This window comes from Bufo gargarizans, chromosome 3 (assembly GCF_014858855.1).
Source record: "Bufo gargarizans isolate SCDJY-AF-19 chromosome 3, ASM1485885v1, whole genome shotgun sequence".
NCBI lineage: Eukaryota > Metazoa > Chordata > Amphibia > Anura > Bufonidae > Bufo > Bufo gargarizans.
The window spans coordinates 343,890,883-343,906,273 of NC_058082.1; the positions used below are offsets into that span (position 1 = coordinate 343,890,883).

At 44.0% G+C, this 15,391-nt stretch overlaps 1 protein-coding gene across 1 annotated transcript in view; it reads right to left on the minus strand.

Moving 5' to 3' along the window:
• Positions 1 to 728: 728 nt before the first annotated feature.
• Positions 729 to 15,391, minus strand: part of TMEM35B (transmembrane protein 35B) — a 29,849-nt gene continuing 15,186 nt past the window's right edge. The window contains exons 2-3 of the mRNA XM_044286721.1: positions 7,528 to 7,708; positions 729 to 1,184 (exon numbers count right to left, since the gene is read on the minus strand). Coding sequence (XP_044142656.1) covers positions 1,054 to 1,184; positions 7,528 to 7,708 — 312 coding nt within the window. The 3' untranslated portion in view covers positions 729 to 1,053. The remainder of the gene's footprint in view (positions 1,185 to 7,527; positions 7,709 to 15,391) is intronic.

Consider the following 15,391-nt stretch of genomic DNA (forward strand, 5'->3'; position numbering starts at 1 on the left):
AAATTCTGCAACTTCGCACAGCTATTAAAGAGGAGTGGACCAACATTCCACAGGCCACAGTCAACAACCTGATCAACTCTATGCGAAGGAGATGTGTTGAACTGAGTGAGGCAAATGGTGGCCACACCACACACACACACTTAAGCAAAACTGTGCACATTTCTGAGTGTCCTTTATTGTGGGCAATCTAAGGCACACCTGTGCAATATTCATGCCACAACTGTGAAGTGGTATGGTTTATCTCGGCAAAGGAGAAGTGCTCACTAAAACAGATTTAGACAGATTTGTGAAGAATATTTGAGAGTAATGGGTCTTAGGTGTATGTAGAAAATGTTTCAGATCTTTGAGTTCAGCTCATGCAAAATGGGAGCAAAACCGAAAGTGTTTATATTTTTGTTCAGTGTATATAAACAATAAATAAACATTTCACATATTGCCACGTCCGAAAAGTCCAAACTATTAAAATAAAAAAATCCTAGGTGGCGAACGCCGTAACTGAAATTTTTATTTTTTTTCAAAAATGAAAACTGCACAGAATAATCGGTATAAGTTATCGGATATCGGCCTGAAAGTTCAGCGGTTAGCGGTATCGGCTCTGAAAAAAATAAATCAATATCGGTTGATCCCTAATGTTTAGGTTTTCACTTTGCCCTCAAAACACACCAAAATACTGTATACTGCACCAAAATCTTGTATCAGACATCGCATCCAACATACTGTACACACTATCTGTTGAAAAAATATTTATTAATGAAAAAGAGATTACTCTTTATAGTGAGATAACTGGTCTCAAGTGCCCTGAGGACTAATAAATGGGCATGACAGACATTTTCTTATCCAAAATCTAAAACCTGAGATATACTGTTTATCACTGGTAAGATATTAAAACATGGCAGGTACGAAAGGCTGGGTGAATAAAACAGTCTGCAGAGCCAACTACAATAGAGTCTACGCGATAGTAGAATCTATTGTAACAGCCCCTGCAACACGACACAAATTTTGGTTCTGAAAGGTGACTGGTCCAACGCTGGTCCACATGACATCTGATGCTTCTTACTCAGCCTTTGATTTGGATTTTTGGCCATGTCCACGAATTTTAAGCAGCAAGAGAAGCCCCAGAGAAACAGTGGCTGGAGCACACATGGCAATTGGTTCATTCAGTACTAGTAGAGTGTAAATGGCACCTAAAAAAAAAAAAATTTATAAATTCAGTACAGAAACTGATGGTAAAGAAGATTTTCACCCAAAACATGACAAAGCCTATATTAGGGCTGCAGTAAACGAATATTTTTGTAATCGAGTATTCTATCGATTATATTTCTCGATTCATCGAGTAATCTAATAAGAAAAAGCTACTTAAAATAACGTACGTAATTAGGCATGTATAAAGTTATTGGTTTGAAGGGGTTAATAACTTTATACATGCCTAATGCCAAGGTGCTTCTATTAACCCCTCCAAACCAATAACTTTATACATGCCCATTGGGTTTGGAGGGGTTAATGGAAGCACCTTGGCATTAGGCATGTATAAAGTTATTGGTCTGAAGAGGTTAATGAAAGCACCTTGGAGGTGCCTTCATTAACCCCTCTCTAAACCAATAACTTTATACATGCCAAGGTGGTGCTTGCAGCCTCCATTAACCACTCTCCATCTGCCTCCCCCCAGCCTCTGATCTGCTTGCCCCCAGCCTCTGATCTGCTTGCCCCCGCCTCTGATCTGGCTCCCCCCCAGCCTCTGATCTGCCTCCCCCCCCTCCCCCAGCCTATCCCCCCCAGCCTCTGATCTGCCTCCCCCCAGCCTCTGATATGCCCCCTCTGGTAACGCAACCCCCCCTCCCCAGTATTAATCATTGGTGGCAGTGGCCACAGGGTTCTCCCCCCCCCCCCCATCATTGGTGGCAGTGTCAGTTCCGATCGGAGCCCCAGCAGTGTAATGCTGGGGCTCCGATCGGTTACCATGGCAGCCAGGAGTCACGCTACTGAAGCCCTGGCTGCCATGGTATGTTAGTAGTGAGCAGCGCATTATACTCACGTGCGCTGTGGCCGCCGGTCGCTCCTTCTGTCTGTGCGGCGGATTGCTAATGCTTACAGCATTAGCAATGCGCCGCACAGACCTATGAGAAGGAGCGACCGCCGGCCACAGCGCACGTGAGTATAATGCGCTGCTCTCTGCTCACTACTAACATACCATGGCAGCCAGGACTTAAGCAGCGTCCTGGCTCCCATGGTAACCGATCGGAGCCCCAGCATTACACTGCTGGGGCTCCGATCGGAACTGACACTGCCACCAATGATGGGGGGGGGGGGGGGACCCTGTGGGATATGGCCGGCACATTCATTGGTGGTGCAGTGGCCACAGTGCCTCCCCTCCTCTCCTCCTCCTTGGTCTTCAGCGGCAGCCGCGCACAGTGGGGAGGGAGACTCCCTCCTCCTCCCTCAGCTGTGCCGGCCGCTCAGTCCTGCCTCTCTGGCTCCGGAGGACACGGAAGCGGTGAGCGAGACGCTTAATTTCACTCCCGCTCCGTGATCACGTGATCTGAACGATTCCTCGATGCAGGGAAACTGCATCGATGAATTTTTTGACTCGATTTAATCGAGTTATTCGAATAATCGTTTCAGCCCTAGCCTATATACTAGTATAATTATTTATTTATTTTCACCCTGCAGTACACGTACCCTAGAGGGTGCGCACTGCAGGGTGAGGGGGTATGCAAGACTGCCCTAGCATCTAACAACATATTTTCGGGAGCCGTGGACCGGAAGATCGGGGCCGTGCTCCGGAAATGCGGATAGCACACTGTGTGTTCGCCGCATCTCTTCCAGCCCCATAGAGAATGAAGGAGTCCGATTTGTTCAGCAACGTTGCGGAAAGGATCCGGACCCATTCTACGGACGTGAGAGTGGACCCTTACACAATTATTTTTGGAGGACACTATGTTTGTGGCACTATTATTTTTGAGGGCACTGTGTGACAACAATTATTAAAAGTGTACACTATCTGTATGGTACTAGTATTTTAGAGTGACTGTTTCTGCAATATAACATTTGGAGGTATAGTATTGGGAGGAGAAGCAGGATGACACTAGGGGCACCAGGATGGGGAGTCTGTGCTCAGGAGGTGGGAAGTAGGGGTGGGCGGTATAGGCGATATACGATATGAATTTGGGCCACGATATGGATTTTCGCCTATATCGCCGGACCTCGATATGATCATTTTCTCCTGAGCCGGCCGGCACAGCGGAGGGAGGAGGAGGAGGGAGTCCCTCCCTCCCTCCCCACTGTGCGCGGCTGCCGCTGAACACCAATGAGGACAGAGTAGGAGGAGGAGGGGAGGGACTGTGGCCACTGCGCCACCAATGAATGTGCCGGCCATATCCCACAGGGTCCCCCTACTCCCCCCCCCCCCCCATCATTGGTGGTAGTTTGCAGTTCCGATCGGAGCCCCAGCAGTGTAATGCTGGGGCTCCGATCGGTTACCATGGCAGCCAGGAGTCACGCTACTGAAGTCCTGGCTGCCATGGTATGTTAGTGAGCAGAGAGCAGCGCATTATACTCACGTGCGCTGTGGCCGCCGGTCACTCCTTCTGTCTGTGCGGCGGATTGCTAATGCTTACAGCATTAGCAATGCGCCGCACAGACCTATGAGAAGGAGCGACCGGCAAACTGCCACCAATGATGGGGGGGGGGGGACCCTGTGGCCACTGCCACCAATGATTAATACTGGGGAGGGGGGGTTTGCGTTACCAGAGGGGGCAGATCAGAGGCTGGGGGGGAAGGGAGGCAGATCAGAGGCTGGGGGGGGGGAAGGGAGGCAGATCAGAGGCTGGGGGGGGGAAGGGAGGCAGATCAGAGGCTGGGGGGGGGGGGGAGGCAGATCAGAGGCTGGGAGGGCACAGGAGAGGCTGGCGCCATGGTCAGCTCCCTGCTGTTGTGTGCCCAAAGCACAGGGCAGCAGGGAGAGAGTGTAAAGTCCTATTCACCCTAATAGAGCTCTATTAGGGTGAATATGACAAGAGTTCTAGCCCTTAAGGAGGCCAATAGTTAATAAATAAAAAGTAAAAAAAAAAAAAAAAAGTTTAAACACCCCCCCATATAGGAAACAATATATCGCAATATATATCGCATATCGCACATGCTTAAAATTATATTGCAATATAGATTTTAGGCCATATCGCCCACCCCTAGTGGGAAGGATAACAAAAAGTGAGGAACCTAAGATATCTGTCGGGCAAACTTTGCAGAGCAGAGCTATATGGAGAAGATGAGGAAAGAGAACATCTAAAAGTCATTAGTAGATATTCCTGGGAGCAATAGGTACAGTTGTGTTAAAAATAATAACAGTATGTTTAAAAAAGTGAATAAAGCTCAAAATCCTTCTAATAGCTTTTATTTAGATACACACAAATGCATTGGGAACACAACACATTTTATTCCAAATCAAAACATGAAGAGAAATATATCAAGTTTGTGTTGTTCCTCTAAAAAAATTGTTTCTATTACTCTACTGCACCTGCTATTAAATTATTTGCCATGTAAAAATATAATTTCTACCAAAAACAGTGATTGATCAGGTTAGTGATGTCTGACTGCTATTATTGTGAACACAACTGTATGTAGTGCTGTAATCTCCTGTATACTTGGTAGTGCTACTTTTAAAACTAATCGTCATATGGGTCCAAATGTGGTGTCTTATTTTGACATTAAGATAAGCACTGCAATATTCCATCGAATCTGCTGAAAATGAAGCCTCTGACAACAGTGTAAGGCCTCATGCACACGACCGTTGTGTGCATCCGTGGCCGTTGTGCCGTTTTCCGTTTTTTTTCGCGGACCCATTGACTTTCAATGGGTCCGTGGAAAAAAAAAAAATCGGAAAATGCACCGTTTTGCAGCCGAGGCCGTGATCCGTGTATCCTGTACGTCAAAAAAATATGACCTGTCCTATTTTTTTGACGGACAACGGTTCACGGACTCATTCAAGTCAATGGGTCCGTGAAAGAACACGGATGCACACAAGATTGGCATCCGTGTCCGTGATCCGTGGCCGTAGGTTGCTTTCATACAGACGGATCCGAAGATCCTTCTGCATAAAAGCTTTTTCTGATCTAAGTTTTCACTTCGTGAAAACTCATTTCCGACAGTATATTCTAACACAGAAGCGTTCCCATGGTGATGGGGACGCTTCTAGTTAGAATACACTGCAAACTTTGTACAAGACTGCCCCCTGCTGCCTGGCAGCACCCGATCTCTTACAGGGGGATATGATAGCACAATTAACCCCTTCAGGTGCGGCACCTAAAGGGGTTAATTGTACTATCATATTCCCCTGTAAGAGATCAGGGCTGCCAGGCAGCAGGGGGCAGACCCCCCCCCCTCCCCAGTTTGAATATCGTTGGTGGCACAGTGTGCCCCCACCATCGCCCCCCCCCTCCCTCCCTCTATTGTATTAAATCGTTGGTGGCACAGTGTGCCAACCACCATCGGCCCCCCTCCCTCCCTCTATTGTATTAAATCGTTGGTGGCACAGTGTGCCAACCACCATCGCCCCCCCCCCCCCTCCCTCTATAGCAGTAACATTGGTGGCAGTGTGCGGTCTCAACAGTAGAAGATTCATACTTTACCTGCTTGCTGCTACGATGTCTGTGAACGGCCGGGAGCTCCTCCTACTGGTAAGTGACAGTTCTTTAGCAATGCGCCGCACAGACCTTTCACTTACCAGTAGGAGGAGCTCCCGGCCGGACACAGACATCGCAGCAGCAAGCAGGTAAGTATGAATCTTCTACTGTTGAGACCGCACACTGCCACCAATGTTACTGCTATAGAAGGAGGAGGGGGGGGGGGGGTGGCGATGGTGGTTGGCACACTGTGCCACCAACGATTTAATACAATAGAGGGAGGGAAGGGGGGGGGCGATGGTGGGGGCACACTGTGCCACCAACGATATTCAAACTGGGGAGGGGGGGGGCTGCCCCCTGCTGCCTGGCAGCCCTGATCTCTTACAGGGGAATATGATAGTACAATTAACCCCTTTAGGTGCCGCACCTAAAGGGGTTAATTGTGCTATCATATCCCCCAGTAAGAGATCGGGTGCTGCCAGGCAGCAGGGGGCAGTCTTGTACAAAGTTTGCAGTGTATTCTAACTAGAAGCGTCCCCATCACCATGGGAACGCCTCTGTGTTAGAATATACTGTCGGATCTGAGGTTCACGAAGTAGCTCATATCCGACAGTATATTCTAACATAGAGGCGTTCCCATGGTGATGGGGACGCTTCAAGTTAAAATATACCATCGGATTGGAGAAAACTCCAATCCGATGGTATAAAAGAACTCCAGACTTTACATTGAAAGTCAATGGGGACGGATCCGTTTGAAATGGCACCATATTGTGTCAACATCAAACGGATCCGTCCCCATTGACTTGCATTGTAATTCAGGACGGATCCGTTTGGCTCCGCACGGCCAGGCGGACACCAAAACGACTTTTTTTTCATGTCCGTGGATCCTCCAAAAATCAAGGAAGACCCACGGACGAAAAAACGGTCACGGATCACGGACCCACGGACCCCGTTTTTGCGGACCGTGAAAAAAAACTGTCGTGTGCATGAGGCCTTAGAATAGCCTTATTTTGTTAAAGGTGTTTTCCAGGATTCATATATTGATGACCTATTCTCAGGATAGGTCATTCAATATCTGACCAGTGGGAGTCCAACTCTTGACACCCCCACCGACCAACTGTTAGAAGAGGCTGCACTTGTTCAGTGTGTGCTGCTGTCTCTTCCTAGGCCAGTAACATAACTTTTATCGCTCACATGGCCTATTTGTTGCTCAGTCCCATTCAAGTGAATGGACTTGAGCTGCAATACCAAACACGGCAACTATACAATATTCAGCGCTGTGCTTGGTTTAACAGTGAGGCGTCTGCAGCACTCACTGGAGCGCCATGGCTGCTTCAAACGGCTGATCAGCATAGTTGCTGGGTGTCAAACTCCCACCAGACAGGATAGGTCTTTAATATAGGAGTCAAAGAAAAGATATTCTGTTAGAACCTCTTGTCACTAGAGGTACTTGCCTTATTAGTATATAAGAATTTAGCACAATAGCTACAGTTTGTTCGATATTTTATTTTATACATGGGGTAATTATGATATATTTATTTTAGTCACTTATACAGCGCTTACATATTCCACAGAGCTTTACAGACATTATATCATCACTCAGTGCGCCCAGTCAGACTTACAATCTAAATTTCCTATCAGTATGCCTTTGGAGTGTGGAAGAAAACCCACAAATCTTAACCATTAATAAACATAGGTTTCACCATATGACCATTTACTACTAACAAAATAGGTAAGAAAATAATATAAAACTTAGTGAAGTTTCTTAATGTTTGTAGGCTATTTGGAGATAAACGGATAGAACACAAATTACAGTCAAGAAATACAGAAAGCAGGCAACTTATGAAAGCGCTAATGTACCAGACACATTAACAGCTTAGAAAAACACGTAAGCAAAATAAATCAGCCTTACCAATCATGATAATACAAAGCACAAGGTTACTAATCTCTTGAAGAATCTGAGGACCAAAAGCCAGGAGTATCCCAGCCACCAGCTCTATCCACCCCACTGCCTGTAAATACTGGTATGGATCAGGCTTGAAACCAAAGTCTTTGAGAGGAAACACATCAGCAAACTGCACAAACTGAGACTTCTGCAAAGGAAAAAGAACTAATATTATTAACAATGCCACATTTTCTAAAGAAGTTAGCTGAAAAGTATATTCACTGGGGCACACATTTACTATTGGGGTTATTTATCAAACTAGTGTAAAGTAGAACTGGCTTAGTTGCCCATAACAACCAATCAGATTCCACCTTTCATTTTTGACAGCTCCTTTGGAAAATGAAAGGTAGAATCTGATTGGTTGCTATGGGCAACTAAGTCAGTTCTACTTTACACCAGTTTGATAAATGACCCCATTAATCTACACCTGATTGGGGCCAGAAGATTTGGCTGTGGTCAGACAGCCGTACATCTAGTGTGACAGCAGAAGGTCTTACAGCAGACTAGATACTTGTGGATATCATGTTATAGCAGCAATATACAAAAACTTGTGAAACTTATTACGGCTGCAGTTTTAAAGAATCTGTCACCTCTCCCACCACTTCTATTACACCAGTTTGATAAATCACCCCTATATGCGCACCAAATTCGCATATTACTTTGAAAAATGATACATTTTAAAAACAGTTTCACTATTTTTGCTACCAAAATGCTTTCCTTAAAGGAAACCTGTCACTGGGATTTTGTGTATAGAGCTGAGGAGATGGGCCGCTAGCACATCCGCAATACATAGTCCCCACAGCTCTGTGTGCTTTTATTATGTAAAAAAAAAAAATTAACCTGAGATGAGTCCTGTATGTGAGATGAGTCAGGGACAGGACTCATCTCAGGTTAATTTGCATATGTATCAATTTTTTATTTTTTTTTACACAATAAAAGCACAGAGATATGGGGACTGGGTATTGCGGATGTGCTAGCGGCCATCTAGCAACCCATGTCCTCAGCTCTATACCCAAAATCCCGGTGACAGGTTCCCTTTTTTTCAATTTTCATTTGTCTTCCCCATCTTCCCAGAGTCATAACTTTTTTATTTTTCTGTTCACATAGCCATAGGAGGACTTACATTTTTGCAGGACAAGTTGTACTTTCTAATACCACCATTTAATATGGCATACAATGTAGTGGGAAGCGGTAAAAAATAAAAATAAAATAAAAATACAAATGGGGAGGAATTAGAAAAGAAAAAACGCAATTCCACCACAGTTTTTGTCCCTACAGTGTTCTCCATGCAGAAAAACTGACCTGTGCCCTTTATTCTCTGGGTCAGTATAACATGTGTAGGTTTTACTGTGTTTTCATACTGACAATTTAATAACTGGAAAAAAAAAAAATTACTTTTTTTTACATTGCCATATTCTGACCCCCATAACTTTTTATATTTCATCTTTTTATTGAGATTTTACAGAATATATCAAACAGTTATAAAACACACCCCATCTGTTATGCTTCACAAAGTAAGGGAACAATATGCAGGTAGGCACAGATGATGATACAATTAAGCGGTACATTATACTTAAGTAACAAATTAAAATGTAACCAGATAAAACAGCATAAAACAATAGTCTCAGATGCTTTTAGACAGTCTCTGTAGGCGAGTCGTGTTCGGGGACATGGCCGATAGGTTTCCCAATGGCGTACAAACTTATCCATATTATTTTCCCTGTAAGCCATAATTTTCTCATATAGTTGCAAAAAAAAGTATGTGAACCCTTTGTAATCATATGGATTTCTGCACAAATTGGTCATAAAATGTGATCTGATCTTCATCTAAGTCACAACAATAGACAATCACAGCCTGCTTAAACTAATAACACACAAAGAATTACAGTGTTACCATGTTTTTATTGAACACACCATGTAAACATTCACAGTGCAGGTGGAAAAAGTACGTGAACCCTTGGATTTAATAACTGGTTGAACCTGCTTTGGCAGCAATAACTTCAACCAAACATTTCCTGTAGTTGCAGATCAGATGTGCACAACGGTCAGGAGTAATTCTTGACCATTCCTCTTTACAGAACTGTTTCAGTTCAGCAATATTCTTGGGATGTCTGGTGTGAATCGCTTTCTTGAGGTCATGCCACAGCATCTCAAATCGGGTTGAGGTCCGGACTCTGACTGGGCCACTCCAGAAGGCGTATTTTCTTCTGTTTAAGCCACTCTGTTGTTGTTTTACTTCTATGCTTTGGGTCGTTATCCTGTTGCAACACCCATCTTCTGGTGAGCTTCAGCTGGTGGGCAGATGGCCTTAAGTTCTCCTGCAAAATGTCTTGATAAACTTGGGAATTCATTTTTCCCTTCGATGATAGCAATCCGCCCAGGCCCTGATGCAGCAAAGCAGCCCCAAACCATGATGCCCCCACCACCATACTTCACAGTTGGGATGAGGTTTTGATGTTGCTGTGCCTCTTTTTGTCCACACATAGTGTTGTGTGTTTCTTCCAAACAACTCAACTTTGGTTTCATCTGTCCACAGAATATTTTGCCAGTACTGCTGTGGAACATCCAGGTGCTCTTGTGCAAACTGTAAACGTGCAGTAATGTTATTTTTGGACAGCAGTGGCTTGGACAGCAGTGGCTTCCTCTGTGGTATCCTCCCATGAAATCCATTCTTGTTTAGTGTTTTACGTATCATAGATTAGCTAACAGGGATGTTAGCATATGCCACAGACACTCTAGGATTCTTCTTCACCTCATTGAGCAGTCTGCGCTGTGCTCTTGCAGTCATCTTTACAGGATGGACACTCCTAGGGAGAGTAGCATCAGTGCTGAACTTTCTCCATTTATAGACAATTTGTCTTATCGTGGACTGAAACAGCAAGGCTTTTGGAGATACTTTTATAACCCTTTCCAGCTTTATGCAAGTCCACAATTCTTAGTCGTAGATCTTCTGAGAGCTCTTTTGTGCAAGGCATCATTCACATAAGGCAATGCTTCTTGTGAAAAGCAAACCCAGAACTGGTGTGTGTTTTTTATAGGGCAGGGCAGCTGTAACCAACACCTCCAATCTCATCTCATTGATTGGACTCCAGTTGGCTGACACCTCACTCCAATTAGCTCTTGGAGATGTCATTAGTCTAGGGGTTCACATACTTTTTCCACCTACACTGTGAATGTTTACATGGTGTGTTCAATAAAAACATGGTAACATTTAATTCTGTGTGTGTTATTAGTTTAAGTTGACTGTGATTGTCTATTGTTGTGACTTAGATGAAGATCAGATCACAATTTATGACCAATGTGTGCAGAAATCTATATAATTCCAAAGGGTTCACATACTTTTTCTTGCAACTGTACATACAGTAGTTGTGTACTCTAGCTATAAAATTTTAGCTACCTTAGGGATGGTGGTGGATTTCAAACACCTGGTGATTGCCAATTTTGTTGCCATAAAGAGATGAGCCACTGGGACTCTGCTACGAGCCAGTATGGTATGCATGCCTATAAAGAAGAGAGCCCTATATGGGGATTTTTCAATAGTCATACCACAAAAACTGGATGCCAACTCAAATATCTCTGTCCATACCTGTAGTACTAATGTGCATGACCGTAGCACATGTAGTAAGGTACCTCTATGCTCACATCCGTGCCAGGAAAGATGCGAGGCACCAGGGTAAATCATGCTAAGCTTGTTAGGAGTATAATACCATTTTAAGCATGTCTTGATAGTAGCGTCATATAGAGAGGTGATGCGGAAGGTTACAGTGAGAAATTTAAATGTTGCTATCCAGTCTACTTCAGGGATATTCCCCTGTAGTTCCTTGTCCCATGCCAGGAATGGAGTGGTTTTAGAAAAGGTTGATTTAGAGCCATATACAATGGTCTAATGCCCAAATTTAGTACTGGGCTGTGTCGGGGTGTCCCAAAGCTCAAAAATCTCTTTATTGGCAACCACCTGGTGTGGAGATTTGGATTGTAAAAGGTGCAGTTTCTGCAGGTATTTAAAGAAATCTCCTCTAGGTATCCCAAACTCCAATTGGAGATCAGCGAAGGGCTTGAGTTTACCTTCCTTATCTAATTGGCTAAGTCGGATACCCAAAGAGCGCCAATGGACTAGGTCCGAGCCTGGTAGGTGTAATTCCACCAGCTGTAGTGGGGACACATCCAACAAAGAAGGATTGGTGCTTGCTCTTTTGATGGAATGTGCACCAGTGATGGACTGAGGGCAGTAACATAGCTGGTAGGGGAGGCAATTTGAGTTGAGAAACACTAATACAATTGATAAGGAGAGTTTTTGAGATGTTTAGTGGGAGCAAGTGAAGATTCAATTTGCACCCAAGGGGTATGGGCATCTAGCGTCCACCATTTTCTAAGCACCTGAATCTGGGTGGCCAAAAAATAATTCAACAAATTTGGAAGACCGAGCCCTCCCCTGATTTTAGCTTTAGTTAGGATGCCTGCAGCAATCCGGAGTTTGTTCTTCGACTACACAAAATGATTAAGTAAGCCCTGTGTTTTCCTAAAGAAGTGATTGGGGACTTTAATAGGGACTGTCCTAAACAGTCAGAACATTGCCGATGGAATGGCGATTCCTAAGTATTGTATGCTATCTTGTCTCTAAATCAAAAAGGAAGTCTCCTTTTAGAGAATGCAGTAGATTGTCTAGGATGTTCAATGAAAGGACTTAAGATTTGGTCTAATTGACCTTGTAGTATGATAAGCGGCCATATTCTTTGATGAGGGAGGGAGCTACCGGTAAGGCTGAGAGTGTCAAAAGTACATCATCTTCATATAGGGATATGCAGTGCTGTTTGTTCCCTATATGGATACCGGTGATATCTGGATGGAGTCTGATTGCCTGAGCAAGGTGTTCAATAGCTAGGATAAAATCAGGGGCGAAAGAGGGCATCCCTGTCGGGTGCCATTCGTTAAGGGGAATAGCGATGACAAGGCTCCATTTACAAACACTGTCGCTGAAGGCCTAGAATATAGAGCCCGTAGAGAAACATAGAATGCGTCGGCAGATAAGAACCATTTGGCCCATCTAGCCCAATATACCGAATACTATGAATAGCCCTCGGCCCCATCTTATATGAAGGATGGCCTTATGCCTATCCCATGCATGCTTAAACTCCTTCACTGTATTTGCCCCTCTAATTTAAAACTATGTCCTCTTGTAGCAGTTTTTCTTCTTTTAAATATTCTCTCCTCTTTTACCTTGTTGATTCCCTTTATGTATTTAAACGTTTCTATCATATCCCCTCTGTCTCGTCTTTCTTCCAAGTTATCCATGTTAAGGTCCTTTAATCTTTCCTGGTAAGTTTTATCCTGCAACCCATGTACTAGTTTAGTAGCTCTTCTCTGAACTCTCTCCAAAGTATCAATATCCTTCTGGAGATATGGTCTCCAGTACTGCGCACAATACTCCAAATGAGGTCTCACTAGTGCTCTGTAGAGCGGCATGAGCACCTCCCTCTCTCTACTGGTAATGCATCTCCCTATACACCCAAGAATTCTGCTAGCATTTCCTGCTGCTCTATGACATTGTCTGCCTACCTTTAAGTTTTCTGAAATAAGGACCCCTAAATCCCTTTCCTCAGATACTGAGGTTAGGACTGTATCACTGATTTTATATTCTGCTCTTGGGTTTTTACGCCCCAGGTGCATTATCTTGCACTTATCAACATTAAATTTTATTTGGCAATTTTTGACCATTCCTGTAGTTTTCCTAAATCCTTTTCCATTTGGTGTATCCCTCCCAGGAACATCAACCCTGTTACAAATCTTTGTGTTATCAGCAAAAAGACACACCTTACCATCGAGGCCTTCTGCAATTTCGCTGATAAAGATATTAAACAATATGGGTCCCAGAACAGATCCCTGAGGTACCCCACTGGTAACAAGACCATGGTCTGAATATACTCCATTGACTACAACCCTCTGTTGTCTGTCCCTCAGCCACTACCTAATCCATTCAATATGGGAGTCCAAGCCCAAAGACTGCAATTTATTGATAAGCCTTCTATGTGGTACAGTATCAAAAGCCTTACTAAAGTCTAGATAAGCGATGTCTACTGCACCCCCGCCTTCTATTATTTTAGTCACCCAATCATAAAAAAAAAAAATCAATAAGATTAGTTTGACATGATCTCCCTGAAGTAAACCCATGCTGTTTTTCATCTTTCAATCCATGGTATTTCAGATGTTCCACAATCATCTCCTTGAGTATGGTTTCCATTAATTTCCCCACTATTGATGTCAGGCTTACTGGCCTATAGTTGCCCGATTCCTCCCTACTACCTTTCTTGTGAATGGGCACAACATTAGCTAATTTCCAATCTTCTGGGACGACTCCTGTTACCAGTGATTGGTTAAATAAATCTGTTAATGGTGTTGCTAGTTCACCGCTGAGCTCTTTTAATACAGGCATCCTCAAACTGCGGCCCTCCAGCTGTTGCAAAACTACAACTCCCAGCATGCCCGAACAGGCCCGAACAGCTTACAGGTATCAGCCTACAGCAGGGCATTGTGGGAGTTGTAGTTTTACAACAGCTGGAGGGCGCAGTTTGAGGATGCCTGTTTTAATAGCTTTGGGTGTATCCCATCAGGCCCCTGTGACTTATTTGTATTAATTTTAGACAGCTGACTTAGAACCTCTTCCTCTGTAAAGACACATGCATCAACAGATTCATTAGTCTTCCTTCCTAACTGAGGTCCTTTTCCTTTGTAAAAACTGAACAGAAGTATTCATTTAGGCAGTCAGCTAGTTCTTTATCTTCTTCAATGTACCTGTCACAACCAGACATCTGAGAAGCTCTGACAGATGCCTTTCAGAACCTCCTCCTTGAGCTTTCTTTGTTTTGGTTTTCAGTTCCTCATCTCGTTAGCCTCTCTCAGCTGTCATGTAGTTGGACTGATTGCATCCCTTTAAATTCCTCCCCATAATGCATTAGTGTGCGGTTTATACAACTTCCTGGAGTGTGTGTGCATGCTGATCCTATTTCCCAGTCTTCTACAAGATAAGTGTTGTACATTCATTTGTGATTTCTGTTTGCTGGATCCCAGGTGACCCTGACTCCCTCCGTGTCTAGTTTAGGGAGCCGCTGGTCATGTCCCCTCACTATTGTAGGGTGTTCAGGTGTTATATAGTCGAGGTACGAGGCTATGCGATCATCCACCATTGGGGTGTTCGCATAGGCTGAGCAGTCAGGGAGAGTGCCAGGTCTTATGCAGGGGTCTCCTTTTTGTTCCTTAGTTTTGGATCCAGTGAGTCATATATTCATTTTGCATTGTCTTGTTTCCTGTACACCTTCCGTGACAGTACCTTCCTTCTTTTGTTTTTAATTTGGAAATTCCTTGTTTTAGTTTCCTTCCACTTCTGCTGAGTACCACAGTGTTCTCTTCCTTGTTTTGCTTTTACTGACAAGCCTAATGCAATTTTCTGTTGCCTTCAATAGTGCCACTTTTAAGTAGTCCCATTTCTCCTGGACTCCATTGAAACAGTTCCAATCTGATAGGGACTCGTATACCACTAATCTAATTTTGGAACAGTCAGTTATTCTAAAATCTGAAAATTTTGTTTTTGTGTGGTGTGAGTCAATCATTGTACTTATAATAAACCACACTGACTGGTGATCACTAGATCCCAAGCTTTCCCCTACAGTAATATCAGATACCAATATAGCAGTTATAAAGGCCCCCCAATGCCCATTGTTTCCAGCACCAAGAAGGCGAATGAACAATTTAGGCGGTCAAACGCCTTCTCAGCATCAAGAGTCACCAACAGAGCCCCATCACCCCCACGATTAATAAAGTCAACCTGATTCAAGGC